The following is a 26,532-nucleotide window of genomic DNA, read 5'->3' on the forward strand; positions in this document are numbered from 1 at the left end:
TTTTTGTGAATAACTCCTTTCCAGTGGTTTAATAGTGACGTGGAAAACACTGATTCAGCCTTCACTGTTGACTTCATAAGGACAGTGGGGAGTTTGGCTCTCAAAATGTGTTCTGAGCCACCTCGAGTACTGCAGTGAACTCACAGGAACACTGAGAGATATTTCAAATCTTCAAGGGCAGAGTGATGGTCAAACACTGTGTGAACCAAACTTGGTGTAGTTTTACTATGAGGTTTTCCTATATTCCTTCAAATGATGGCATCTCTTTGTAAAGCTTCTTCTTCTTCTTTTTAATTTTTGGTTTCCATGGTAAAAGACAAGAACCATGTAGAAATCAGTGTGAAGGAAGAAATAAAAGTGGCATTATTTAGTTTGATTGAGAAAATTTGTACAGTATGTCCTGTAAACTGTAGTTATAAAATGACATTAATGCATATGTGTTAATTTTTCAAGTGGTTACCAAGCTGTTAAAACACAAATACCCGGTTATTTGGGCCTAAACACTAAATAAACAGAGTGTTTGGACATTTCTTTTGGCTCTGGGAGAAAAAGCTGTGGGAATTCTTAGTGGGGCTATGAATCTGGAGCCTCGGGTGAGTCTTTCTCAATGTTTCTAGGATGGACAGAGACACTATTACACTTCAGAAAGTTAACTTGCAACACTACGAGACTGTGAACTAGAGAAAAAAGCAAATGTAAAACTTAGTGTTTTATGAGAATGGAGAGAAGGAGAAGTTAAAGGTTTTAGGATCCTCAGTTACCTTTCGTGTGACCATTTAACAGTTTTGCCTTAATAATATACCAAATATGGTGTGTTTTAAATTAAATGCAGTTATTACACTTATGTATATTTTTATCTTTATTGTGAAAAATAAAATCAGGAAGGAGAATGGGAGTCAGAGGGAAAGGGAGGGGTCGGAAGGGAAAGGCATATTAAAGAATTAAAATGTGCTATGTACACATACAAACTCCCCATGATAAGTATAATTTCAAACATGGGCTAATAAAGATAAATAAATAAAAACTTAAAAATATGATCAGACCAGAATTACTCTTAAATATTCACCTTTTAAAATCAAGTCTCCTCTCCCAGTTGTCACAAACTGGAGTGAGTGAATTAAGCTTCTTTGTGCCTGGAGAGTACAGTGTCAAGAGCTGCCGTGGAACCTTAGAAAGCTTCAGTTCTACTTCTTGGGGTTAGCCAAGACTTGATGAGACACAGGTTGAAGACAGAAAATTTTGAAAAACCCTGGCAGTGGCCTGTTCAGAAAACCTGTCTGCACCTCAGATGATCAGAGATTTATAAGCTCCATTTTCCATTTCCTCCTGAAATGGGTCAGAGAATGCATTCTGCCCCCCAGGACTTTCCCGGTCCCTTGCCACGAAGGTGAACAGTTGGTTGGATTTTGCAGCCCTGGGACACGGACAGAGCATGCGGCTCTGACAAGGCTGGGGGAACCCTGAGCTGGGAACCAGAGCCCGGGCGTCCTTTAGGGCCCCCTTTCCTCCTGGGGAGCCAGAGCTTCTTGGGGAAATGGGTCTCATCTCAGCTCTTTTCCCCCTCGGATCTGGGAGGGTTTCTGAAGTAGAGTTGGGGAGGAGACTTTTTGTGTTTCTAACTCAGAGAAGGTGCTTCTTTGGGTGGGGCCAGTGCATAGCCACAGTGGGAAGCCTTGCAGGAGAGCTAGGGGCCTCCATGTCCTGTGGTATAGCTAACCCTGTGTATGTCCCTCAGCTAGAGGTTTTTAGGTTCGTTAAATTTAAAGAAATCTGGAAATGTTCTCCTTTTTTGCGTGATAACAGTCTTCTTTGAAAGCATCTATCAGTTGCCCAGGGAAAATAGAATACACATCTCCTTTGGAGTTGGGAGGCATGTGGTGAGTGTCCTGCAGGAACTAGGGACATGAGAAGTGAATGAGACCAGTTGCCCCTTCTTGAAGTCTAGAAGCATTTGAAAGGCTTATCTTCTTTTATGCTCAGATCCCATGAGGCATGCCCGCATGATTCTATAGTCTTCCTGAAAGATGTTTCAGGATGGCTTGGAGACGGGGCATCCAGAGAAATGGGAGGCACCTTTGATTATGTTAGTTGCTAGGAATGTAGAGATGGTGAGGAGCGGAAAGTGATGTTGCTGTTATGTATGAAGAACCTAGTACGTACCAGCTTATTTTCCAGGTGCCTCAAAACCTCATCTTATTTATTCCCCGTACCACTCTTGTGCCCAAGTAATATTGTCAATATTAATACTAGTTCATGAGGGAACTGAACTTGGGAAGAACTTACCCAAGTTATATAGCTAGTAAATGTTAAAGCAGAGTTTTTTTTTTTTTTTTAACCTTGTTAGGTCAGTCTGAATTCACTGAATTAGCATTAAATGAGTATTTTCTGTGGGAAAGGCAAAGTATTATTTTATGAGCTGAAGCTGTATGCAGAAGTGAAAGATTTGTACTTTAGTTACTTGAAATTGTTATGTTTACAGTATTGTAACAATAATGAAAATTTAAGAATGGAGAAAACCAATTTGTTATTGTTTTCTTTTTGGTACCAGGAATCAAACTCAGGGCCTTGCACTTGCCAGGCTTATTATTTAGAATCCTTTATTAAAATGTTTGGTCTGTGTTTGTGCTATGTACTGTCTTTTACTTCAACCAGTCATCCCTTTGACAATTCAAGAACAGAGCCGTACACAAAAAAAAAATGCTTGTTTTTTGGGCCAGTGATTTAGCTCAGTGGCATAAGCCCTTGCCTGGCAAGCACGACTTCGTGAGTTCAATCCCTGGTACCGAAACAAAAAACAAAAAAGCTTGGTTTTCGTTAAGGCATACTGGGTGATAGAAGCCAGATCTTTTGGTTCTCACATGACTGCTTCAGATTATAGTAAAATAACTTTCTTTCCTGTCTACGGACGCTGTGTTTCACATGTGTTCATGTATCTACTTGTGTGTGGTTTTTGCATGTGATTGGAACATAGCTCAACTGCTGTCATTGGTCACCATAGTTCCAGACACATAAATATACAAACACAATCTGTGATGCTGGCATCGCTGTGATCATGAGGCTGAAATGTCCATGTAAATGTTGTGACAAGAGGCTTCCTTAAGCCTTCGTGTAACCTTTACCAGAGATTAACCCAGCAAAGAAATGGTGACTTGATAGACAGCAGGCTAGAGAAGCTCATCTTACTGAGAATTCTCCACAGCCGGAGGGTCGCAAGACTGCTCCCCTGACAGGGCTTATTGTGGTTTATCTGGTTTATTGTGCAAGCTCTCAATGACGGGCAGACAAGGAGAGACAGAGATAGGCAAGAGGCAGAAAGAAGGCAGGGAAATTTCATTTTAAAATAGTAATTTATAATTTATTAACTATTATGTACCTTGTCTTGTGTGTAATTTCTCATTTATCTTCCATACAAACTATGTGAGATAATTATTATTATCTGTATGTTGCCAGTGAGGAAATTATAGGTCTTAGAGAGTTTGTGATTTGTCCAAAGTAACATTAAATTCTGGAGCCAGCATTCAACCTGACTTATGTACTCTGAAATTCGTGTACCTTTTCCCAGTTCTTTTGAAATCAGGAGCCAAAATCTTTAAGAATTCAGGGTCTTCCATATTTGCCTGTTCGAACTCTAGGGCTGTATGATATGACTCAGTCTTCATACATCTGTGGCAGATAAATAAATATTCATGACGTAGGAAAGATGGCAGAGACTGTTATTCCTGTTTGGGGCAGATGGGCCGTCATGTCAGTTGGGAATTGTAAATGTCACACCCTTGGTCTCATCTTTGTGGGTTTCTGGCTTTTCCCATGAGTGCTGCTTTGGCGTGGGATTTTTTTTCCTCACTTCTTATCCTTTGTTTTTGTTTTCTCCTCAGATCTAGATACTGATGATGATTTAAATAGCGACGATTATGAATATGAAGACGAAGCCAAACTTGTTATATTCCCAGACCACTATGAAATAGCGCTACCAAATATTGAGGAGTTACCAGCCCTGGTCAGTGAGTGTGCACGGCTGCTAGCTAGATGCACGTGACTCTGTGTCAGGTGTGTGTGTGTGTGATGTGTGTGCATGGGGAGGGGAGGTGGGTGAATGAGAGAAGAGGGTAAGAATGAGTGTGAATACAAGCACACTGCTTCTCTTCTGTGACAGGGGCCTCCGAGGGTTACATTTCAGCACGTAGGCCACATACCCACCTCGCCGCCCACTCCTTCTGGTGTTTGAAGGTCATTGCCCCTGAGGCTCTTCTCTTCCAGAGTAGGCTGGTCTCTCATCCCCGTGTTACAGTTTGTGGCTTAGATTTTCAGAGCATGAAGCCAACATATGGAGGAACTGCTGGAGAGAGACAGACTTCCGATCAGAGGAATGACAATATTTTTATCAGTTTTCTCATATTGTCCTTCCACGTTAAGATTTTGTTTGGAAAAACTAAAAATGTTCTATTGCTAAAACAACAGCAACATGGTTATAAAAAGACTCTACAGATCACAGGTCTGTGGGAGCTGTGGGAAATGTAAACCCATTCTTTTCAGTTTTGTTCCCTGTGAGAACTCTGTGTTTTTAGGAGTGAGCTTTCCTCTCCTTTCCCTTCCCTTCCCTTTTCTTTTCTTTCTTTCCAATCCAAGTTTTATGGAGCAATCTTACTTTTGCTGAACTACTTGGAGCTCAGGGTGGTGATGACAAGGGAGGGAGGGTTGTTTTTCTCGGATGCTCAAATCCTCTAAGTGGGACCAGAATTCCCACGAGGCTCCTCAGTGTATTTCCTGCTCTTTCCTCATTTCTTGAATCACTTTGAACATTTCATCTTCTTTGCTGTCCCCTCTTCCTTCTCTTCTTTTCTACTCTGTGTCTGTCTCGACTTCCTGGAGCCTGGTCACAGGGAAATGGGGTCAGGTGGGCTGAGGTTAGAGGTGCCAGTTCATTTTTCCTTTCCTCAGACTCTGCCAGTCCCAAAGCCAGGTCTGAGGTCCCCAGGTCTTCTGGACGTTATATGACTTTCCATAGCCATCTGCTGACTTGCTGCTGCCAAGATGGGACATTTGTGCCTAAGGTTTCCATGTTACTAGGAACAAGCTTTCTACCATTTAAGTTCTTTTCTTCTCTTGTACTTTATATCTACGTATTAAAGCACAGAAATGGGAACTTTTATGTATTTGTCTATTGTTGACCTTCACTTAGTAAAAGTGGCAATCCTTTCCCATACTCAGTGCTCAGGGTTCAGTAAAGCATGCAGAATTAAATTACCTTTGCTTTCTCAGATTCCCTGTGTTGACTCATGTGGCTGTTACCAAGGATAAAATATATCAGTGAACAAAATGGTCTTGCCTCATCTTGTTTCCAGAAATTACATACTGAAGCTTATGCCTCTGCCTTAGAGTCTTTACTGTCTTTGTTTGACATAACTCTGATTTTTACTGTCAGATAAGAAGAAACATATTATGTGTAAATATCATGAGAAGTTATTTTTCTCTCATTCAGGCTTGATGGATTTTTTTTTTTTTTTTGGTATCGGGATTGAACTCACTTTGTGCTTGCCAGGCAGACACTTATGCTGCTGAGCTAAATCCCTGGCCCTGGCTTGACAGAATTTTTATGTGAAAAGAGTAAATAACTTTTCTCCCCTCCCTCCTACTCCCATATTGTCCCTAGTCTCTGGAAAGGACCATTCGACTTTCAGCTTCTAGGAGTTCAACATTTTTACCTGAGTGAGCTCATGCTGTACTGTACTTGTCTTTCTACGCTTGACTGATTTCATTTAACATAATGGTCTCCACCACCATCCTGTCTGAAAATGACAGGGTTTAGTTCTTTTTTATGGCAGAATAGTATTCCATCATACCTATGTTACATTTTCTCTGTTCATTCATATGTTGACAGACACTTCAGGTGTTCTTAATCTTTGGCTACTGTGAGCATCCGTAGGCAACCATGCCACACCCCAAAGTGCAAAATTTATTACAATTTCACATTCAACTCTTGTAAGCTGATTTGATCCAACACCAGAGCATCACTAAACTTGAGGCCTATAGTTCCTTTGCATGGAACTAAGCTTTCCTTAGATCATTCCAGATGACAAATGCAAGAGAGAATAAAGCCCAGCATAATTATCGGAGGTTGATCCTGACCTTAAGCTGGGGCCCATGAGAAAGGCCTTTAAGTGAGTCTCAATGATATTCAATGTTTTGTAGAGGTCCAAAAGTGTGGGGAAATTTTGTTGGATGTCACCAGGAAGGAAATTCAAAGAAAAGACAGAAGATTGCATCTAAATCTCATTTAGAGTCATTGTGCACTGTACCCAAGAACATCTAAAACTGATCTAAAGGGGTTGGAGAAAATCCAGAGGAGGGCAGAGAAGTGTTCCTAGTAGTTGGTGAAACTAACAAAGAGGTTGTAATTGGCTGGATTACAATGTTGTGTGCGAAGTGCCACCATGGCATGGCCCAAACCCATAAAACGTGGAAGGGACTTGTGGAGCAGTCAGTTCTGTTTTACAAGCATCTCTGAAAGCTGGTGGGAGATGAATTTTGATAATTGAAAGGAAAGGCTAGCTATACACTTACTCCTTGTGAGAGATGCTGTGTAATGGGTTCTAAACTTCTAAGGGCATGGACCTCTTTCCTATTCCCCATTGTGTCTGGTCAAGTCTCATCAATTGTCAGCATTAAGTGTAATGGAGAGTCTATGATGCAGAAGGATACAACTTCATTTTTACAGCAAATTATTCTGACTGTTGGGCAGAGAAGGAAGCCAAGAGTAGGAGATTAAGGCTGTTGTGTGTCACCTGGTTGTGGGATGGTGGCGGGATTATGGCTGAAAAAGAGAAGAGGCAGGTTCCAAATCTGTTTTTGATGGAGGATTTGTTAAAATTGCCCCTGGGCGTGGTGGGAGATGGGTGGGATTGATACACTGCAGCTTTTCCCATTGTGTGTTACTTGGGTTAGGGTTAATTTTCAGGGAAAAATGGTCAGTTAATTGTGGAGATTGTGAGTGATAAAAAATAAAATTTTTTGTCTTAAGCATTTTTTAAAACAATTCAGTGGGTTTTATTATATTCAGAGTTGGGCATCCATCACCACTATCTAATTTTAGAATATTTTTATTATCCCAGCAAATGACCCCATATACCTAAGCCATCATTCTGTGAACCCTTTCTCCTTGCCATTAGCCTGGTAATACTAATCGAATCTCTGTCTGTAGATTTATTTGTTTTAGACATTTCATATAAATGGAAACATAAAATATGTTTCTTTGTGATTGGCTTTTTGTTTTCCACTTAGCCTACATTTTCAAGATTTACCCAGTTGGCACATATCAGTATTTCATTCTCTCTTATTGCTGAATCATGTTTCATTGTATAAACGTACTATATTTTATTAGACATTCTAGTTATCACTGGTAGGCATTTGTGTTATTTCCATTTTCTTGTAAAATACTACTGGGAATATTTGTTTACAAGTTTTTGTGGCCACATATTTTCATATCTCTTGGGTGTATCCCCACTTGTAAAGCTGCTGGGTTTTATGGTAATTCTTTTTAATCATTTAGGGAACTGCCAAACTGTTTTCCCAAGTAGCTGTACATTTTACCTTTCCATGAGAATGTGCTACTAAAAACAGCTAGAAACAGCTGATAGCTTTCAGCAAGGGGCACATTTGTTAGTAGCATATGGCCAGGATCCATTAGGTTTAGAAGAAGACAGGGAATCTGTCTTCCCCCTTTCCTGGTCAGTTGGTGCTAAGCAGGACATCACATATTTGCTCATTATGAGGACTGATCTGGCACGGAGACACCTAGCTATGTCCCCATCCAAGGTCACATTTGCAGCAGATTAGGAAACGGAGCCATGCCACCTACATTCCATTTAAGTGCCCTTGACCATGTGCCATTGTGTGATGAGTTGAGGATCTTAGATATCTGGGTGCACATTTGTTAGGAGAAAAATACACCACTGGAGTAAATCCTGGACATTCCTAAACCTAATTTTACCCTAGTTAATTGTTCACCTCATACTTCGCACCTTGCTTGCTAAGTGGTAGGAATGATTCGGTCTTGTGCCTAAGCTTGAGCCCACAAACTGATTTTGGTTCCAGGCTATTAGGTGCCATTGTCAATACTTCACACTCCAGGACAGGGAGAAAACTAGCTAGATCTAAGGGACTGTGCAGGAAACCAGAGTATCACGCTTATGCTAACTGTGATATTTGAATTTTCTTCATTTAAGCTATATTTATTAACAGGCTTTTAAATTCATCTTTTACAACTCGCCAGCCTCTCAAACTGTTTTAATACGTCCCATCTTGGTTTGTCTTATAGGTAACCATTGCTTGTGATGCAGTTCTCAGCTCAAAATCTCCATACAGGAAGCAGGACCCAGACACATGGGAAAACGAATTGCCAGTATCTAAATATGCCAGTAACCTCACCCAGCTGGACAATGGAGTCAGGATTCCTCCAAGGTGAGAGCAAATAGCTTCGCTTTCTTACCTTTACTCTGAATTATCAGTTGCATATTTTCTTAGGTATTTATATACATAGGATCTTTCATAATTTATGTTTTTGGCTGTTTGAGACAGGGTCTTATTGTACAGGGTGGCCTTGGGCTTACTTTGTAGCGCAGGCTGGTCTCGAACTTGCAACAATCCTCCTGCCTCAGCCTCCTGAGTGCTGGGATGCATCACCATGCCCAGCTGGATCTTTCATATTTTAAACTTGTTCAAGCTTCACTGTCCATCGTTTGTGACTTGAGGAAATGAGCTCCCCTGTTATCCTCATGGAGATGCTTGGGGGAGCCAGTCCACAGCTGGGTGAGGGACCACCGGAAAGGTGCTGGGTGGTCCAGTTGCTCTGGAAGGGGTCATGATAATGAATATTTCTGTGCAGGTGCTGGAATCAAACCCAAAGTCTTGTGCATTCTAAGCGTACATTCTATCACTCACTGGGCTATACCCCGGTCCCCCAAGTACTGTCTTGAGGGAAAATGTAGGCTCTGTTATTCCACTGAGTATTTCCTACGACTGACCAATTTGAGGCACTCTCTTTTCTCAGCTGTGAATTATTTGAGGTGTTCTGACTGCTGTCCAATGCCTTTCCAGTGGTTGGAAGTGTGCCAGGTGTGACCTGCGGGAGAACCTCTGGTTGAATTTGACTGATGGCTCCATCCTGTGTGGGAAGTGGTTCTTTGACAGTGCTGGGGGCAACGGACATGCGCTGGAGCATTACAGAGACATGGGCTATCCTTTGGCCGTGAAGTTGGGAACCATCACTCCTGATGGGGCAGGTGAGTGTGCCATTACTCAGTTTGGGACTTTGCAGTGGCTTTTTAAATTTAACCTCAGACCTTACGGATAGAGGGTATATAGGCTCTGAACCCAGCTCCAGTTTGAATCCTACTTTTGCCTTTGATTAGCTGTGAGGTTTTGGACAAGTTTTGTAGGTCTCCAAGACTGTAGTTTTAGTTTGAGGATAGCAGTGGTCCTGTCTTCATAGATATGAGCAGAAAGCATTTAGGCGGTGCACACAGCAAAGCTTTATAAAAGCTAGCTAGCTGCTGCTGTTATTATCCTTGTGTTTCACTCTTGGCTAAGAGGGAAGAAATAGGCAATAGAATTTTTGAAATCACTGTGCATAATTGAATCCACCACAGGAGGCAGAAGCCCTCCCATTCATCTCAGGCCCCAAACAGCCTGGCAGTGATAGTATTCACGTGGTTTGCAGAATGAGACTGATTTCTTACTTGGGCTGTTAGCTTCAGAATCTGTTCTGTTTCTTTTGCTCTTATACAGTCTGTGTTCTAAAGCATGAGCGTTTGGCCATGTTTATACAGTTAATTCCCTCTGCCATTTCGTGATGAAAAATAAAAATAACAGGTCAAGTATGAGAAACTTAAATATTAAGCAGTGGCTATTAGATCCCATCACCTAATCATCCTTGACAACATTTATTAAATCAAGATCATCTGGCCAATGCCCAGCCCACTCTTTGCCATCTTCCCAGCTTTATGTAGGCTGTTTTTTCCTCGCTTTAAAGTGAGACGTGCTTCTAGGAGAAGCAGACGTGTTTGCCATCTTTTCCCTCCTTTTCGGTTATCTTTGTGTCTGAATTGGCTTGCTTGTACGTGGCCTTGGCCATGCCCTTCACTCAGATGTGGAACAGTTCTCACCAACCATTGCTTTTCCAGGAGCTGCTTTAGTTTCTCACTCATTCTGTAATTGAAACCTGGAAGTTCAGTTCTGTCAGGGAATTTTTTTTCTTTTTTTGCACATTTGGAGAATTTTCCTGCTTCCCAATTTTGTGGAATTATTTTTATTCATTAGAGAAAAGTGATTTATTGTAAGGGTCCCAGGTGCTGATTATCAAATATTTTCTTCCTAAGTAAATCAGGTTTCATCTCAAATCTTGCAGGGCTCAGAAAGGAAATTCTGAGGTTTGTAGCACATGCTGTAGATCCTTATTCTTCAGTAGTGGGCATCGGATGACTGTTGTATAAACCTCTTTCTCCTGTGGGGTTACAGAGAGAAAGGTTTAGGTAAAAGTGCAAGAGGAGAATGTGGTAGTCCAGATTTGCCTGCTTTCTGGGCTGTCCTGTGTAGTGAATGTATTGGCTGTGGTTTATAATCAAATTCTCTGAACAACTGGGCCAAGAGTGTAACCACTGGTGCCTATGGCCCAGTTCTTTGACATTTTCAGTTGTTTGAAATTAGGAGAGGTCTTTCTAATTTTTGGATTCTGTGCAAAAATCTTTTGTACCAAATATTTTTATTTAAACAAACCAATCAACATATAAGCATTTAAAGAATTAGATGTGGTTTAAATGCAACTATAATGAAAGCAAAGGTTCATTCTGTTGTCTGTGCATTTTTAATTTTCCAGAGCTTTTTTAAAGCTTCTTTTCAAACTTCCTGTTAGGTAAATCTAAAGCTTCCTTTCTTCAACTTTGGGGAAGGAACATTTTATGTTTTTCTTTTGATTTTATGAGAAGCTTGTGTTCAGGGTCACATATGCAAAAAAACGGAGAAGGATGTTTATACAAATAAATAAAAGGCACTGGCAATCTCCAGATTGCTATCAATTTTGTTTTTTTCTTCTGTTTCTAAGGACTTAATTCTTACCCCACCCCCACATTTTCACAAAAATTGGTTTACTTTATAAATTTATTCTTTTTTGGGGGGGTAGCAGGGATGGAACTCATGACCTCACGCTTGGAAGGCAGGCACTATGTCACTGAATTAAATACCTGGCCCTAAATTTATTATTTTTCTCTATTTCCCGTCATATTTTCCATGTTATTAAATATTCTTCAATATTTCATTATGGCTCTATATACTCCTCCTTTTGGAGTTGTCACAGTTTCGTTTTGCTATTCTGATGAACACTTTGTATTTATGCAAATCTTTGGATATGTGTCTAATTATTTCTTTTTTCTTTTTAGTACAGGCTGCTTTGAACTTGCTTATGTAGCCCAGGCTGACCTTGAACTCATGGCAGTCCTCCTGCCTCAGCCTCCAGAGTGCTGAGACTGCAGGTTTACATCACCACACCTGACTTCTAATTATTTTTTTAGGGTAGATTTCTAGTAAAATGGGTTGAATCTTTAAAATTTTTAATTGCCATGTTTGTCTTCTAAACAGTTGTTATTTTACATTCTCACCAGCAGCATATGAGTGTACCCATTTCAGCAAATCTTTGACCACTTTAGGTATTAATGCTTTTAAAAAGATCTTTGCTGATCTGAAAGAAGGCTGAGAAACTTGTTACTCAAATTTGACACTTTCTTGATTTTTTTTTTGTAAGAAGCCGAGGACCTCACATTTGCCAGGCAGGTGCTGTGCCGCTGAGCTATATCCCAGCCCCACCTTTGCTAATGTTATAGTTTGTTTCATTTTGCTTCTCTAGTGATCCAAACAGTTTTTATTATATTCTTGGCTATTTATAGTTCTTTTTTGTAAATTTGTTGGGTGATATTTGATGTTGATTCTGCACGCAGAGCAAACAAGTGGCCCTACATGTGCCACTCATGACCGAAGGCCCTTTTGTGGGGTGATACTTGAGTAGGTGTATATGTGTAGATGTTTTTAAGAACTCTTTAATTATTAAAAATATTAACCTATTATCTGCCGTAGTTGTGAAGTGTGTATCTGTATGTGTGTGCGTGCTTATGTCTGTGTGCGTGCATGTTTATGTATTTGCGTGGTGATAGTTTAGGAGGGAGAGTTTTTAAAGTTTGTTTTATCTTTACAGTAAAAGACATTGCCACGAATGGTGGGATGAGGTTTTGAAGTGAGGAGGAGTATTTCGAGAGGAATTAATGACAATTTGTCTTTTACTGTAACAGATTTTTTTTACTTAAATATTTAGCATATCATTTGACCATCTCTCATAGATTAACCATTGACTGCAGTTTGTGTCAAATAAAAACGTTACAGGGTGTCCTCATCCACCTTGCTCTCTGTACCTGGTGCCTTGTGATCTTGTTCTTTTTCCCTAAGTTGAAACTACTATGGGAGGTAAATGTTTTGAATCAATCCAGTATAGCATGAGAGCCACAACAACACAATTAAAGACACTGGCATTAAGAGAACTTTCCAGAACTCCTTCGAAAATGGCAAGGATGATGGGATAAACGTGTTTGAAGCAAATGGCAGTATTTTGAGGGTTACTGACAATATGCCTTTTATTCTAATAAGTTTTTAAATGAAAACGTTAAGTTTATCTTACGTAATTGACAATCTTTGAGTGTACACTCCTTCATCCATAGAAGACACTGCATAACAGCAATGTAATCATACATCCTGTGATGGGGGTTCTTCAGTTCATCTCTCTGAAATAATGGTAATTTGAAAAAAGATAAAGTTTGATTTCTATGTGTGTTGTGTAGTGTTGGTAAATCACTTCAGTCTGATTATCATTTCATGTAAGTTCATAGTTTGCATAATTTTATTTTATTTCCTTTAAATTCATTTAATGGATTGTTTGCTATACCTTAACTGCTTATTTAAAAGCCAAACAAGTTATTAAAAGCATGTGTAAATCTTAAGTCTCTATCGATAAACCTGTGAACTTGGAAGCTCTTGGATCCCTCTGTCTGGTGGAGGCGGGGGTCACACCCTGGTGACAGACCTCTGCCCAGGGCTTGGTCTTCCACACTCAGTGGCCCCTCAGACTAATGCAACTCACCAGAGGCAAAATCTCAAAGTCATAGCATTTGTTTTTTAGGTCATAATGAGAACCACAACTGCCAGTAAGTGGGATGTTTATGTCAGCTCAACCGGTACATTCCTTCCCTGTGGGAAGCTGAATTATATTTAGAAGATTGCTTAGTGAGTATGGAATCCAAGAAGGTTGTAGATTCAGATATTTAATGGCAAGCAATCTGCTCATCCTGGTTTCCTATCCCCAAAGGAGGCTGTATCTGAGTAGTGAGAAACTTCTTGAGGGCTCCCCATGAGGTCTTCATGGAGATTTTAGTTGGTCCAGGAAGCCCCGATTCCCCGGCCAGGGTGGCAGCACACATCATAAAAATGGGCCACATATCCAGTTCCACTCTGGTCCCCATGGGTACAACAACAAACAAAACAGGAAATAGCTCACCACACAGACAAACAAAAGCTTTGTAGTGCGGGTGGAAGAAGACATTGTTTTGGCCTAACAAGGAGAAGGTCCTCTATGGACAGGAAATAAAGGGAGATGGAAGCAGGACAGGATATATTTTATTCCCTCCTGGAAACTCCTTATTTATTCGAGAAGGTGCTTCCCTGCCATGCGTGATGGTAGGAGAGTTGTGCACAGATGCCCAAGTCAGCTGTCTGTAACAACTTTCCAACATCTCCAGCTGGTTTTTCTACTTTGGTCATAGTACCCCTTGACCTGGGCATAAGCTCCCTTGAGCATCTCACAGCCTGAGGGTTTGGAATCAAGACATTGACTACTTCAATGTAGTTTTGACCTGGCTCGCGCCTCTCCTGGTGCTGGTTTATCATGGCACTTTTCACTGGATCCTGCAGTTGTCTCCTTAGTGGTGGTCGTGTGGGACATTAGACCCTGCGTGCCATGTTTGTTGTTTGGTGTCATATCTCTAGCATGTAGCATAGCTTCTCAAACAGAGAAGATGTTTGGTAAATGTTTGTGGAATAAACAAGTAGAGGAAGGCGTGCCAGTGTAACCTGCTCCTTTGATTTACCTCTATTCCTGTTCATTTTGGCATTATTTTTCTAGCGTACTTGCTGGAGGAATGTCTCCTTTCTCTTCTTTTCCTGCTGGCGGCAGATGGCCTGTGGGTACACAAATATAAACTCATGATGGAGAGATACGGTTTGGGTGGACAGGTCAACACTTACTCTGAAGAGAACTTTCCCTCAGCCTCTGTCCTTTGAGTTTCTACTGGGTGTTTGATCAAGGGCTCTGGTCTTCTCTATACTTGAGCTCTTTATAAACACAAGCTTGGTGAGATACATCTTTACCTCTACTATTTTCTGGGGCTTAGGAAAAGAGCTGTGAGTCACATGGCTGAGCCTTAGTGAAGGATACCTTGGTTGAGGTCCTTCACATTAAAGCAGCATTCCTTCTAAGACTATTTGAGTAGTAATGTTTCAGTTTACAAAGGAAGGGACTCTGCTCTTTTTATGTAACATTAGATCCTCAGTAACCATGCGTATTTTGCGTTCTGAATAAATAAATGACTGAACGAATGAATGAATGAGTGATTAATCTATGTGGCTTGAGCAAGTTTGACCAGTGGCACATTTATCTTAATAGCATAACATCCAAGAGAATCATTGTAATCTTTGGAAATTACTTGTAAAACATTTTTTTTTCAATTAGTATTATCATAAGTTTGGGAGAAATAGAAAAGAAAAAATAAAAAAAAGGAATCTTCCCATTCAGAGGTAATAGATTATTACCACTTGGTTCTATTTCATGCAGTCTGGTGTTGTTTCCAATCCCAGTTTCAGTTTCCACCTCTGCTCCTAACTTTCCCTTCATTGGTTTTTGAGCTTAACCACACATACTCTTCTCTAACATGCTGACCACATGAGTAGGGCATTCCTGTTTTAAAAATTTCCCTTTATCTTTCCTGCTGGGAGTGCTGGCACATGCTCTCTGTGGTTTAGCTTGTTACTTAACTTGAATTGAAATAGTGACAGGGTTTGTTTCTAAAATGAGCGTACTTACTCATAGAATGGTACTTGGGCTGTTCCTGGGAAGAGCCCCCCATGGACGTCATAGCTGTCATTCTTGGCTCCAAGTTTTGGAGAGCGTGGAGGGCAACACTTGTCAAGCAATGCTTGTTGCTATGATAGTTTCTGAACTAAGGCCTAACTCTGCAAAACCGAAGTTGGAATTAAGACAGATTTCCCAGTGGAAAACAATACAAGGCAGTATTTTCAGCTATTACAGTTTTTTCTGTGACTACATATCATTTATAAATTCTTCATGGTGTCCAAGACTAAGGATCACAGTTTATTTTTAGGTTCTTGTATGTTATCCTCTGAACTGTTTCTTTTTTTTTCATTGAGGTGAGAAATAGCTAGAGTATCTCACCAAATCAGTGGTGTCTTTGGACATTTAACAACTCAAGATAGGAAATGTTATTTTTTCAGTGTCACAGGATCCTCGTGGGTTAAGAAACATGTAAGGTTGTTTGAGTTTTCACTTATTTCAGAATCCTTTGCCAATACCAATGGTGTAGTTCTAGCAATTTTATTATTTTCTAATAAATCTTTGATAATTAGCAGCTTAGTCTTAAGTCTTTGAAACTCTCACTAGTTGATAATAACCAAATTCAAAGTGCTTAGAGAGCATATTTGCAGCTTACAGCTGGAATTTGAGTGATATTTTTCTGTTCATTTTCATGGATTAAAATATTGTTGATGTATGCATTTTTCTTTTTCTCTTTCTTTCTTTTTTTCTTTTTGAGGCAGGGTTTCACTATGTAGTTTAGGCTGGCCTTGAATTTATTTTGTAGCCTGGGCTGGCCTTGAATGTGTATGTGCTTTAAATGGCTAGTTCAGAGAGGTGTTTTTTTTATTTAAATTTTTTGGAAATATTTTTCTTAATTGGACTTAGGAATTTGTCTTTTGAGAATGCTGAATTATAGTAAAACAAATATAGGCGAAGGCTATTATTCACAAGTTAAAATGGGCACCTAGGGGAAGAAGTAGAAAAGGAAGCTATACAATGTTTACTCTATTAAAAAAAAAAAGCAGAAAGAACTGACTTCTTTTGGGGATAGTGAATCTCTGTATATCTGGTGAAGGGCACACGGTCACCATAGCATCCCTGTGTTATGATACACCTTTCTAGTGATATTCTGCCAGTAAGAAACCCTGTGGGCAGCCTTTTATGGTGCTAAATAATGATACCTTTATATCTATTTTTCTTGTAGTAGATTTGTTTTTGAAATTTAGAGTGAAGAAATTGGGATTTTGGAGTCTCTATTCCTACGCATAGGCTAGGTCATGGTGCACGCCATCCCTGGTATCCCCAGACAGCGTAAGGACTGTTCTGATATTGAGGGAGTCAGGTAGGGTCCTTGGCCACTGGTGGGATTTGAGGTGATATCATTTAGCCTTTATGAGTGTCTTCTCTTCCTCATGGCATTGGCGTGTGAGGACAGATGAGGCAGGGAATCTCCTAGCTTTGAAAACTGTGAAGGGTCTGAACTTACACTATGCCTTTGGGGGTCTTGGTAAAGCATGGACTTTGATTTGGTGGTCTGGGATGGGGCCCTGGAGTCTGCATTTCCAAGAAGGCCAGGTGCCGCTGCAGACCCAGGCCCATGCAGCAGGTTCAGTGTCAAGCATCGTGTTAGTGGGAAATTGTTATCCCAAGCTGCGAGGCTGCCCACCCCGGGACAGCGCTGGCCAACACCAGTGTGCCACAGAGCAGGGCCTGGGCTGCCCGGCGTCTCCTGAGCTGCCCTGCAGCTTCAGACACCTCTGCTGCTCCTGTGTGTCATGAGGTAACCTTGTAGCTTGTCTTGTAGCTTGTGTAAGTCTCTTACTGATGAGTTATGGACACTGAAATAGAAAAGAAGGGGAGTGGGAAAGGAGTGTGAATGGGGAGGAGGGTTAAGAATGGAGGGTTCCACAGGCAGAGTTCCTTTGGTGCAGTCAGCCTCACGGCACTGCGTTCACCGTGTCCACCCCGCCCCAGCTCCCACCCCAGCAGCTGGCATCACATCCTCCTCCTTCACCTTTCCTCTTCTGACCTAGACTTACATCACTGTGGCTTTGGTTAGAAAAATCAAGTTTTAGGCACATATGTTCATCTCAATTATTTTAATTTCAAGTACTGGGTTCTTTTTTTTTTGGTCTCCTTGTTTCAGATAACTTTTTAAAATGTCAAAAGAATGGATATGTGTGTATGTTTACAAAATATACCTATTTTTATTGTGTTTATTATTTCCTGTCTTTTTCCAAGTTGAATGTTAGGAATTTTTTGTTTTGTTCATTGATTATATTCCAAACTTGGTGCACAGTTAGAACTCAGTAACGACAGTTGAAATAGTGAATGATTTGCTTATAAAATTCAGTGCTTATTTCTTTTTCTGTTGTTTCTTTCTCTAGATGTTTATTCTTTTCAAGAAGAGGAACCTGTCCTGGATCCTCACTTGGCCAAGCACTTGGCACATTTTGGAATCGATATGCTTCACATGCATGGGGTGAGAAGGTCTTTTTTCTCTAATCCCACTTGGGGTGGGGGAGAAGCTTGGATGTGGGTGAGGGTAGTGTAGTTTATTAATATATAATTCTTCTAACATGGATCTTTACTTCTTAGACTTTGTTTTAATTTTGCATGTACTTCATTTAATGAATTAGCATTTTCTCTTGGTTATCAGCTCAGATTTTTTTTAATGTTGTAGCAAAATTGGTGCCTCGGTGGGTACAGCTTTGTTGTGTTGACATTTACTCGCAAAATTTCTGTCTCTTTTGATGGTCCATTGTGAGAAACATTCTTTGTTCACTAGAGGGAGAAGGTATAGCAAAATGACCTTTAAAATGATCTGTGTTCAATATCATTGTTAATTAATTCCGGGAAGAGAAGCAGAGTTCCTGGGGTGATGGAAAGGAATAGCCGGCACCTTGTTGTTGGTGGAAAAGCTCTGGTTCTAGGATTGTTTTCAGGTGGCTTTCATGACTGTGTAACACTGTTCTCTCTGAGGTGAGGTGCGACTTAAGTGAGCATGTTTTGTTTTAGCACTTTCCTCCCAGGCTACGCCTCTCTCCTGGGTTCTGCTGGCTCCTCTTTCTCATCTATGCCTAGCTTTTCATTTATTATTCTCTATGTTTCTTTAAAACTTTCCTTTTGGAAGGTGGTCCTTAGGGTTTTGTTTTACACTCTGTCTTTTTGTTGTATTTCATCTTTCTCCGGTCTCTCTCTCTCTCTATCTCTCTCTCTCTCTCTCTCTCTGTCTCTCTCTCTCGCTCTCGCTGTCTCTCTTTCTCTCTTTCTCTCTCTCTCTCTTTCTCTCTCTCTCTCTCTTTCCCTTTCCCTTTTCCTTCCTTCCTTCCTTTCTTTCTTTTTTTGTCTTTTTGAGACAGGGTTCCATTGTGCAGTTCAGGTTGGCCTTGAACTCACTTTATATCCCAGGCTGGCCTCAAACTTGAATTGATTCTCTTGCCTCAGCCCTGTGAGGGCTGAGATTACAGGTGTGCGCCACCTTGCCCAATTAGTTCTTTGTTTCCTCCTTTGTGTTTTTTATTTATTTTTATTTTTATTTTTTATTTTTTTTTGGGTACCGGGAATCGAATTCACGACCTCATGTTTGGCAGTCAGGCACTTTTTTTTTTTTTTGCTTCCTGTTTTTATCATCTTTTCATCTTCTTTCTTCTCAGTCTTTCTCTCTTTTCTCATTAATTTTTTTTTCATTTTTTAATGTGGTAAGCTCCATATAAAACCTGCCACCTACCCAATTTTAAGTGTATAATTCTGTCACATTAAGCACATTAGCATTTATGTGCAATTATCATCATCTCTCAGAATCTATTAATTAGACCATATATTTCTCCATGTAGTTGGGGACGAGCAGATACTAGAAACACCCACTGATACTAGAAATGATTCATGAGACATGATATTTGAGTAGAAATCACATTTAAAGTTGTTTTTCATTCATGACTTTGCCCCAGACAGAGAATGGGCTCCGGGACAACGACATCAAGCCGAGGGTCAGTGAGTGGGAAGTGATCCAGGAGTCGGGCACAAAGCTGAAGCCCATGTACGGCCCCGGGTACACGGGCCTGAAGAACCTGGGCAACAGCTGCTACCTCAGCTCTGTCATGCAGGCCATCTTCAGCATCCCAGAGTTCCAGAGAGCGTGAGTGCCTCCCGCGGCCGGTGGCCCCCCAGGTTGCTCCTGTCCCTCTGTCCCTTGTGTTCTGTGTGCCCAGGGAGCAAGTTCCTTCATTCCTCCTGGGGTTTCGCCCTTGGTCTCTGGTGTGACCTTCCTGAGGCTGGGTACCAGTGTTATGGGAAAAGTTTCCGAACCTGGAAAAACACTGTATGAGCGTTTGTTATGTTAATTGTGACTTTTAGACCATCTTCTGTGTGCTTCAGTAATTCTTCAGCTAATGTCTCTCCTCAGGGAAAGGAAAGTGGTTTTAGGGGATGTAAGGTTTTCATATTTTTGCTACTCAAAGTGTGATTCACAGCCAGGCATGATGGCACATGCCTGTAGTCTCTGCTAGTGGGGAGGCTGAGGCCAGAAGATCACCTTCTGGACAACTTACAGGGACCTTAACGTTTGGTAGCTGGGTGTGCCATGCCAGTAATGCCGGTGCTCCAGAAGGCCTAGGGTGGAGGACTGCAAGTTTGAACCCAGCCTAGGCAGTTGGTGACTTAGCAAGGCCGTGTCTCAAAATAAAAGTAAAAAAGGCCTAAAAATATAGCTCTGTAGCAGAGTGCTCACCTGATACCCTCAAGGCCCAGCTGCAGTACAACCAAAGCAAAGCAAAGCAAACACAAACACACACACACACACACACACACACCCCTACACACCCACACCACACATCACAGTTGTGGTTCACAGATGGGAGCTGGTCTGTGAATAGTTTGGGAACTACATGGAAATTGAAAGTGAGCACTTTAGAAATTTTGACATTGCCTTTTTTTTACAATTGGCACCTTATTTTTCTAATAACTTTATTTTTATGGCACTTAAAAAGATGTCATCCACCTGAGCTGCACAAAGCTTGTCCTGTATTACAGATATTTTGGAGGCACGGATTTAGGGTGCTTCCTAATGGTGCACAAGGCTGCCTTACTCCTTCCATATCGAGCTCAACTGCTATGTCTGTGGTCATTTTCCTCCTTGAACTGTGCATAGGAGAGAGAGCTGCCGAGCCCAGGAGCTGTGGTAGGTGCACTCATGGGCAGCCACTGCCCACATTTAGAAGACCATCTAATGTTTCCTAGTGGGTATGTTTCCACCGTGATTCAAGTGTGTGAGACCGACTGACAGGCAGAGAACATGCTAGGAATAGCACAGGCCTATGTTACACTCCCATGGAATCGAAATCCTAGTATCTTAACTAGTTCATAATCAAAAGTATGTCAAGTAACCTTTTTGCCCTCCTCTTTCTTCATATTTGAAGACTTAACCACTTTTTGCTGTTTTCTGGCTTTGAGACTATGTGGTCCATGTTCCATGTCCAATTTTCATTTTCTCATCCACCAAGGAAGAGCGTGTTGGGTTTTGCTGAACACCGTGCTGGGTATGTGAGCAGGTTAGTGGTAAGCACAGGACACGGTACCCACCCTCTGGGAACACACAAAGAAACGGATCTGAATAAATAATCCATGAGAGCAGCTACACACGTGTAAACATGGGTGTTCCATGAAAGAAAAGGAAGGAAGGTGGTCAGAGAGGACATTTGGAAGGACACAGCCCCTGTCCGATGTGCGGGAGGAGTAGGGACAGAAGGTGTGTTGGGCAGTGTTGGAAGAGTGAGTTTCAAACTTGAGATGGGAAACCCTTTTTAAAGCTGTGCACGGTGTGCCATATTATTTTTAGTTTCTTACCCACATCTCATACTTGTATTATCATCATTTGACTGGGGAATAATGTAACTTTATCTCATATGACTCATGTGCCAAGATCTTTCTTGAAGATGTTGAAAAATGCCTCGGTAGGTGTTGTATAATTATTATTTCTTTTAAACTAAGGTAGAGAAAGTTATGATCTTTGCCTGCAAAGTCCAACAATATTTTTAGTGCTCTGCAAGGCTGAAATAAGTTTTTTCTTCCTCTACTCTAGACTTAGACCAAGAATTAACTTTCTGAATATTTTCTTCAGTGAAAAAATGTATATAATCTGCCTGTGGTTTAAATTTAACATTTGAATCGCTCCCTAGCCTGGTTAGAAGAGTTTTAGAATTTTCTATTATATTATTGAATTTTTTTTCTAGTCTATTTTGTAAATATGCACCATGTAAGTTAGACTGTGAGCTGGTTACTATTTATATTTGTACTCATTCTTTTCGTTTTTTGAGCAGATATCCCTAGATTGACTTTTTGGACTTTTTCCCCCAGGCCAGCTCAGAAGAGTTAGGTCCAGGAACAGTGCCTCTGTTGTGCAAATAGGAAGATTGACTCACTGAAGTTCGACGTATGCACAGCACAGTGTTGATTCTCAGTGAGGATCAAATCTGGATAGGCTTGTGAGCAAACTGAGTGAGAATTACACTAGATTGTCAGGTAGCCAAGCATTTTTTTGAGGGCCACTAAGGTTACAAACTGATGGTGTAATATATATTTTAACATATTTAGGAATGCTTCTGCATTTTAACCTAATTTTGTTGTAATGGATATTTCTTATCAGTAGGAAAAGGAATGTAGATTGTTGGTCAAATGGACTTTTCTGACGTCAAAGATTTACCCCTGTAACTACCTTTTTCTACTAGTCTTGCCTTAAGCACAAGCCTTTTCACTGTTATGCATCTTCCCAGTGAGTGTTTTGTTTTGTTTTGTTTTGTCAGAGTTTGAAATACAGTGAAAATTGGGTCATTGGAGAGCTAATGAAGTAGTTCATCATGCTGTATATTATAAAAAATATTCACCTGTACAACTGCTGCTTCTGAGTAGTTTAGCTCCATAGTTTGGTTTATCTATTGCTTGGCTTTCTGTCTTTTGAAAAATTGTAGATGGTCTTGTTGCCCAAGCGACACATTCAAAAATCATTTGAATGGGACTGGCTTAGAGACTTGTGGGCGTTAACATTGCTGTTGAAACACAGTTTGGGATACAAATTCTGAGTTTGTGGACAGAGGTACCTAGAAAATTTTAGTAGTTTAGGAATCCAGTTGGAGGTCATTATTAACTACTAGTATGTCCTGGTTCTCTGCTAGGGCTCTCTTACGATAATGCCTGTGTTAGTCAGCTTTCTGTCACTGTAACAGAATTGCCCAAAGACAGGTTAAGAAACAGGAAATGGTTAGTTGGGTTCACAGTTTTGTTTTAGTCCATATCCATTTGGCTGTGTTGTTTTGGACTTGTGGTTACACAGTTCACCCCAGAGGTAACTTGTGGAAGAGAAGGACCATGCACCTCACAGGTGGAATAGAAACAGAGACAGAGACAGAGAATGAGAATTTGCCAGTGACCTAACGTCCAGTTTCCTCCCACTAGGTCTTACTACTTCCTAAAAATGCTGTAGACGGGGAACTAAAATACACGGGTTTTAGAAAACACCTATCCAAAGCATTATAATGCTTTTTCCATTTGGTTATTGGTAGTCAATTACAGAGATTTGTTCTGTGCTTACATGATATGAATGCATTCATTTAATAACTATGTATTGAATGTTTTACATGTCGGGTGCTATTCTAGTGCTAGAGATGCAGTGATTTAAATACACAAAATCTTTGACTTCATGGAGATTTCATTCTAATATGAAATATCTAAATATATAGATAATAACCAAGAAGGCAAATGAGTTGCTTACTTGCAAATAGTGATGCATATGAAAAAAACTAAGGTCAGCCAGGGGCAGGAGAGTTAGGAAGGGCAGGGGTGACTACTGTTGTTTTGGCTGAGTCCAGTGAGGTGACTTCCAGCAGACCTGAGAAGGAATTGCCAAGCAAGTATCTGTGAGGAGATAGCAGATGGCATGGCCTTGAAGAGGGAGTGAGCTTGGCATGCCCTGTGGCAGCAGGAGGGACAATTGCCAGAACATTGTGGGCAGGGAAAGAGTGGCAGAGGAGATGAGAGAAACAAGCAGGTGAGGGTACATGAAGGACCAGAGAAAGGGATCTATTTCTGAATCATTTTTTCCAGAGCTCTCAGGCTCAGAGAATCAGAATTTGAAGGAGGAAAGAGGAGCAATCAGTAAAGGGTGTGGAATCGTCAATGACAGGCAGTGAAATGAATGATAGCTCATGAAGATATTAGGGTAACACTGTTCTTTCAGAATGAACTCAGCAGAAGGAGGGACTGTGTACTGCTCAAGGGAGTGAGGATGCAGTTACAGCCAGAGGTTCAAGGCCTTTCTGGGCTCCATAGCTGGGTTTGGAAGCTATGTAATGAATATGCACTCCAATTTCTCACCTCTCAGGTTGGTACTAACAATCCCTTCCTGTTATGATTGTAATGAAGGCTACTTGCTACTATAGAAAACCCTCAAGAAATGGTACTACACTGTCATTGTTATTTATTTTGAGATTACTGGAACAATTCATAATTTAAAAAAAAATTATCCAAACACTTGCTAAGCTGGTAAGATGGAGATATACAGTGGAGGCCATGATAGTGTAGGGACCACAGTACCAACGTCTTGTAGTGCATTAGACAGAATGAATTCAACTCTAATAACTCAGGGGAAGACGAGTAGACATTTATAACTGAGGAGCAGGTTGAAAGTCATTGGATGGAGCAGTACTAAAGAGGAAACATCAAGAATGAGGGGCTAAATTGTCTTGATAGGAATATTGCTAAAGGCAAGTCAGATGCAAAGATGGGGATTGACATTGGCAGGGTTCTCATTCAAAATAGATTCTACAAGAATAGAAAGGGAATGCCATGCTGAGATGGACCAGATAGAGTACTTGGAGGAGCCTGCCTACAGTTTTGGTCAGAGGAGAGCTGTATTCACCTAACCTATTGCATTTGAAGTGGTGATAATTGCTGTATCTTGACCCTTGTGACATATTAGACTCATGTGGGAAAACATAGTATGTCCCAAAACATAGTAAATTAGGAAACTAGAATATCTGCAAGTGGCCCTGGCTGTGTTAATTTTTAAGGAAACTCTAGTGATTTTGACTTGCAAACCTATGGTGAGACCCGATGATAGAAGGAGTAACATTTCAGGATGGCTGTTGGCTGTTGAGTTTGGCTGTTGAGGAAAAGCTTTTCCTCAGTGGATAGCCTGATTTTGACAGGCAAGACCATCTTCCTGAGAATGATTATTTCAGCTCTGTTTTTCTCCAGTTCCTCTATTATTATCTTCACCATTGATAGGGAAAAATTCCTGACACCCATAATTTAAAGGAGGAGATGTTTATTTGCCTCATGGTTTCAGAGGGTTCATGCCATAATTTCGAGCTCCTAAGCAGAAACATCATGGTGGAAGGGCAAGCTGGAGCAAAGCTATTCAGCTCATTGAAGTTGGGAAACAGAGTGAGTGAACAGTGCCAGAGAGAAAAGGGCCAAATATAGACCTCAAGGTCACACCATGACCCACCCAGAATTGTGCTTTAGTAATCTTCTGGGTGGACCCCAAGACAATCAAGTTGACAGTTACTTAACATCACTCTTTTTGACTGTCACTTCTCTTAGGTATGTTGGAAATCTTCCAAGAATATTTGACTATTCGCCTTTAGATCCAACACAAGATTTCAACACACAGATGTAAGTGCCGGGTTGTATTGTGTAAAATAGCATTATCCAATGAGTGTTCATAGTGATTTTTGATTGGCTGCAGAATTAAAGGCAATTATTTTTTTGATCTTTATTTTCTGTGTTTTTAAGTGCTCTAAAAACAAAGTTAAGTATAAAGTATTGAGGAAAATTTGAAAATGGAATCAGGATAAACAGTCAAGTAAATAATTTGTAAATAAGATAAAACGGTCCACCTCGAAGTGGAATTCATTGATAATGAATTCATAGATAATGTTAATATCTCTACGGGAAGACAAATAATGACCTCTTTGCTTTTTGTGTTTCCCTCCTGCCCAGGACTAAGTTAGGACATGGCCTTCTCTCAGGCCAGTATTCAAAGCCTCCGGTGAAATCTGAGATCATTGAGCAGGTGATGAAGGAGGAGCACAAGGTATGTGTCCCAGGGTTGCCATGTTGACATGCAGGTGGGGATTCTATGCCTGATAAAGGGTGCCTATAAATTTAGCAGGCTGTCAGAATAGCTATTTAATTTCAAGAGATGGTGCCTTTCTTTGTACTGCTAAAAACTGTGATAAGGAATACCAGGCTAGAGTTTCTAGGGACAGTTGCCCCATGAGGATGATAGCTGTGTGCCATGGTTATAACTGATCTTCACAAGCAATTATAAGGCAGGAGGAATGAGGCAGAAGGAAAGAATCTTACAAAAATATAAACATTTCCTCCTTGGTAATTTAATCTTGATCCTTTTCCCTTAAATTTCAGGTTTGTTTGCTGTGGTTTTTCAAAAGGCTGGTTATTAAACAACACTCATTTTTCTCAGCCCCTCTCTGGAACTTAGGATTCACAATTTCCGGGGAGAGCTAGGCAATCCTGACTTTGATAAGTTGCCTTATGATTTTTAAATGCATTGATGAAGGAGAAACTCAGTTGGCCAATCATCATGAATGGATCCAGTGATTGAAAGATAGTCTGATTGTCTGTCTGGTCAGATTTCCAAGTCCCTGCATGCAGGCTCCTCCCACAGTTGTGCTCTGTTGCGCAACTACAAAGGATGATGCTTGTAGTCTGGTCTTTTTGAATGGTGCTCTTGGAGTTCGGCAGTGCATTTTCATATGGCTGTATTTGGTACCGTCGGTTCCTGTTGCTGCAATGTCTTGAGTGGAACACCCTTACATTCCTATTGCCAGGACAAAAGGCCCAATACCCACAATTTAAAGGAGAAGTTCATTTTGACTAATGATTTAAGAAGGTTCAGTCCTTGATACGCTGACTCCAAGGTGGAACGGCATGGCAGCTGAAAGCTATTCAGGGCATTCAAGCTAGAAGGGCATGGCAGAGGAAAGCTATTCAGCCCACAGTGGCCACGAAGCAAAGAGAGAGGGAAAAGCCAGAGGGAGAGATATGCACTCCAAAGGAGTGCCCAGTGTCCCACCTCCTCTAATTGCCCTCACTTCCCAGTAGCACATTTAGCAGTGAACTCATCAATGAGTTAATCCACTGGTGAGTAAAGTGCCACAAAGACCTAATCACCTCCTGAAAGCTCCGCCTCTGAACATTGGAGACTTCTGGGAGACATTTTATATCTAAATCATAACAATATCCTCCCTCACCATTGTCCACTGTAGGAGCACATTTTCCTCAGAATGCACCAAATAGTTCTTAACTTATGTGTAAGCTAATTCAGTGCTGCTCTG

The 26,532-nt window shown here is 40.8% G+C and overlaps 1 protein-coding gene across 1 annotated transcript in view; it reads left to right on the plus strand.

The window, feature by feature from the left end:
• The window catches only part of Usp13 (ubiquitin specific peptidase 13), a 107,793-nt gene that overhangs the window by 33,667 nt on the left and 47,594 nt on the right, over nt 1-26,532 (plus strand). The window contains exons 4-10 of the mRNA XM_063227220.1: nt 3,876-3,997; nt 8,315-8,457; nt 9,094-9,278; nt 17,566-17,660; nt 19,129-19,316; nt 24,776-24,847; nt 25,175-25,268. Of these exons, the coding sequence (XP_063083290.1) occupies nt 3,876-3,997; nt 8,315-8,457; nt 9,094-9,278; nt 17,566-17,660; nt 19,129-19,316; nt 24,776-24,847; nt 25,175-25,268 (899 nt within the window). The remainder of the gene's footprint in view (nt 1-3,875; nt 3,998-8,314; nt 8,458-9,093; nt 9,279-17,565; nt 17,661-19,128; nt 19,317-24,775; nt 24,848-25,174; nt 25,269-26,532) is intronic.

The sequence above is a fragment of the Cavia porcellus genome, unplaced genomic scaffold, assembly GCF_034190915.1.
Source record: "Cavia porcellus strain 051 isolate PalLab524CR breed Dunkin Hartley unplaced genomic scaffold, mCavPor4.1 scaffold_17, whole genome shotgun sequence".
Lineage (NCBI taxonomy): Eukaryota > Metazoa > Chordata > Mammalia > Rodentia > Caviidae > Cavia > Cavia porcellus.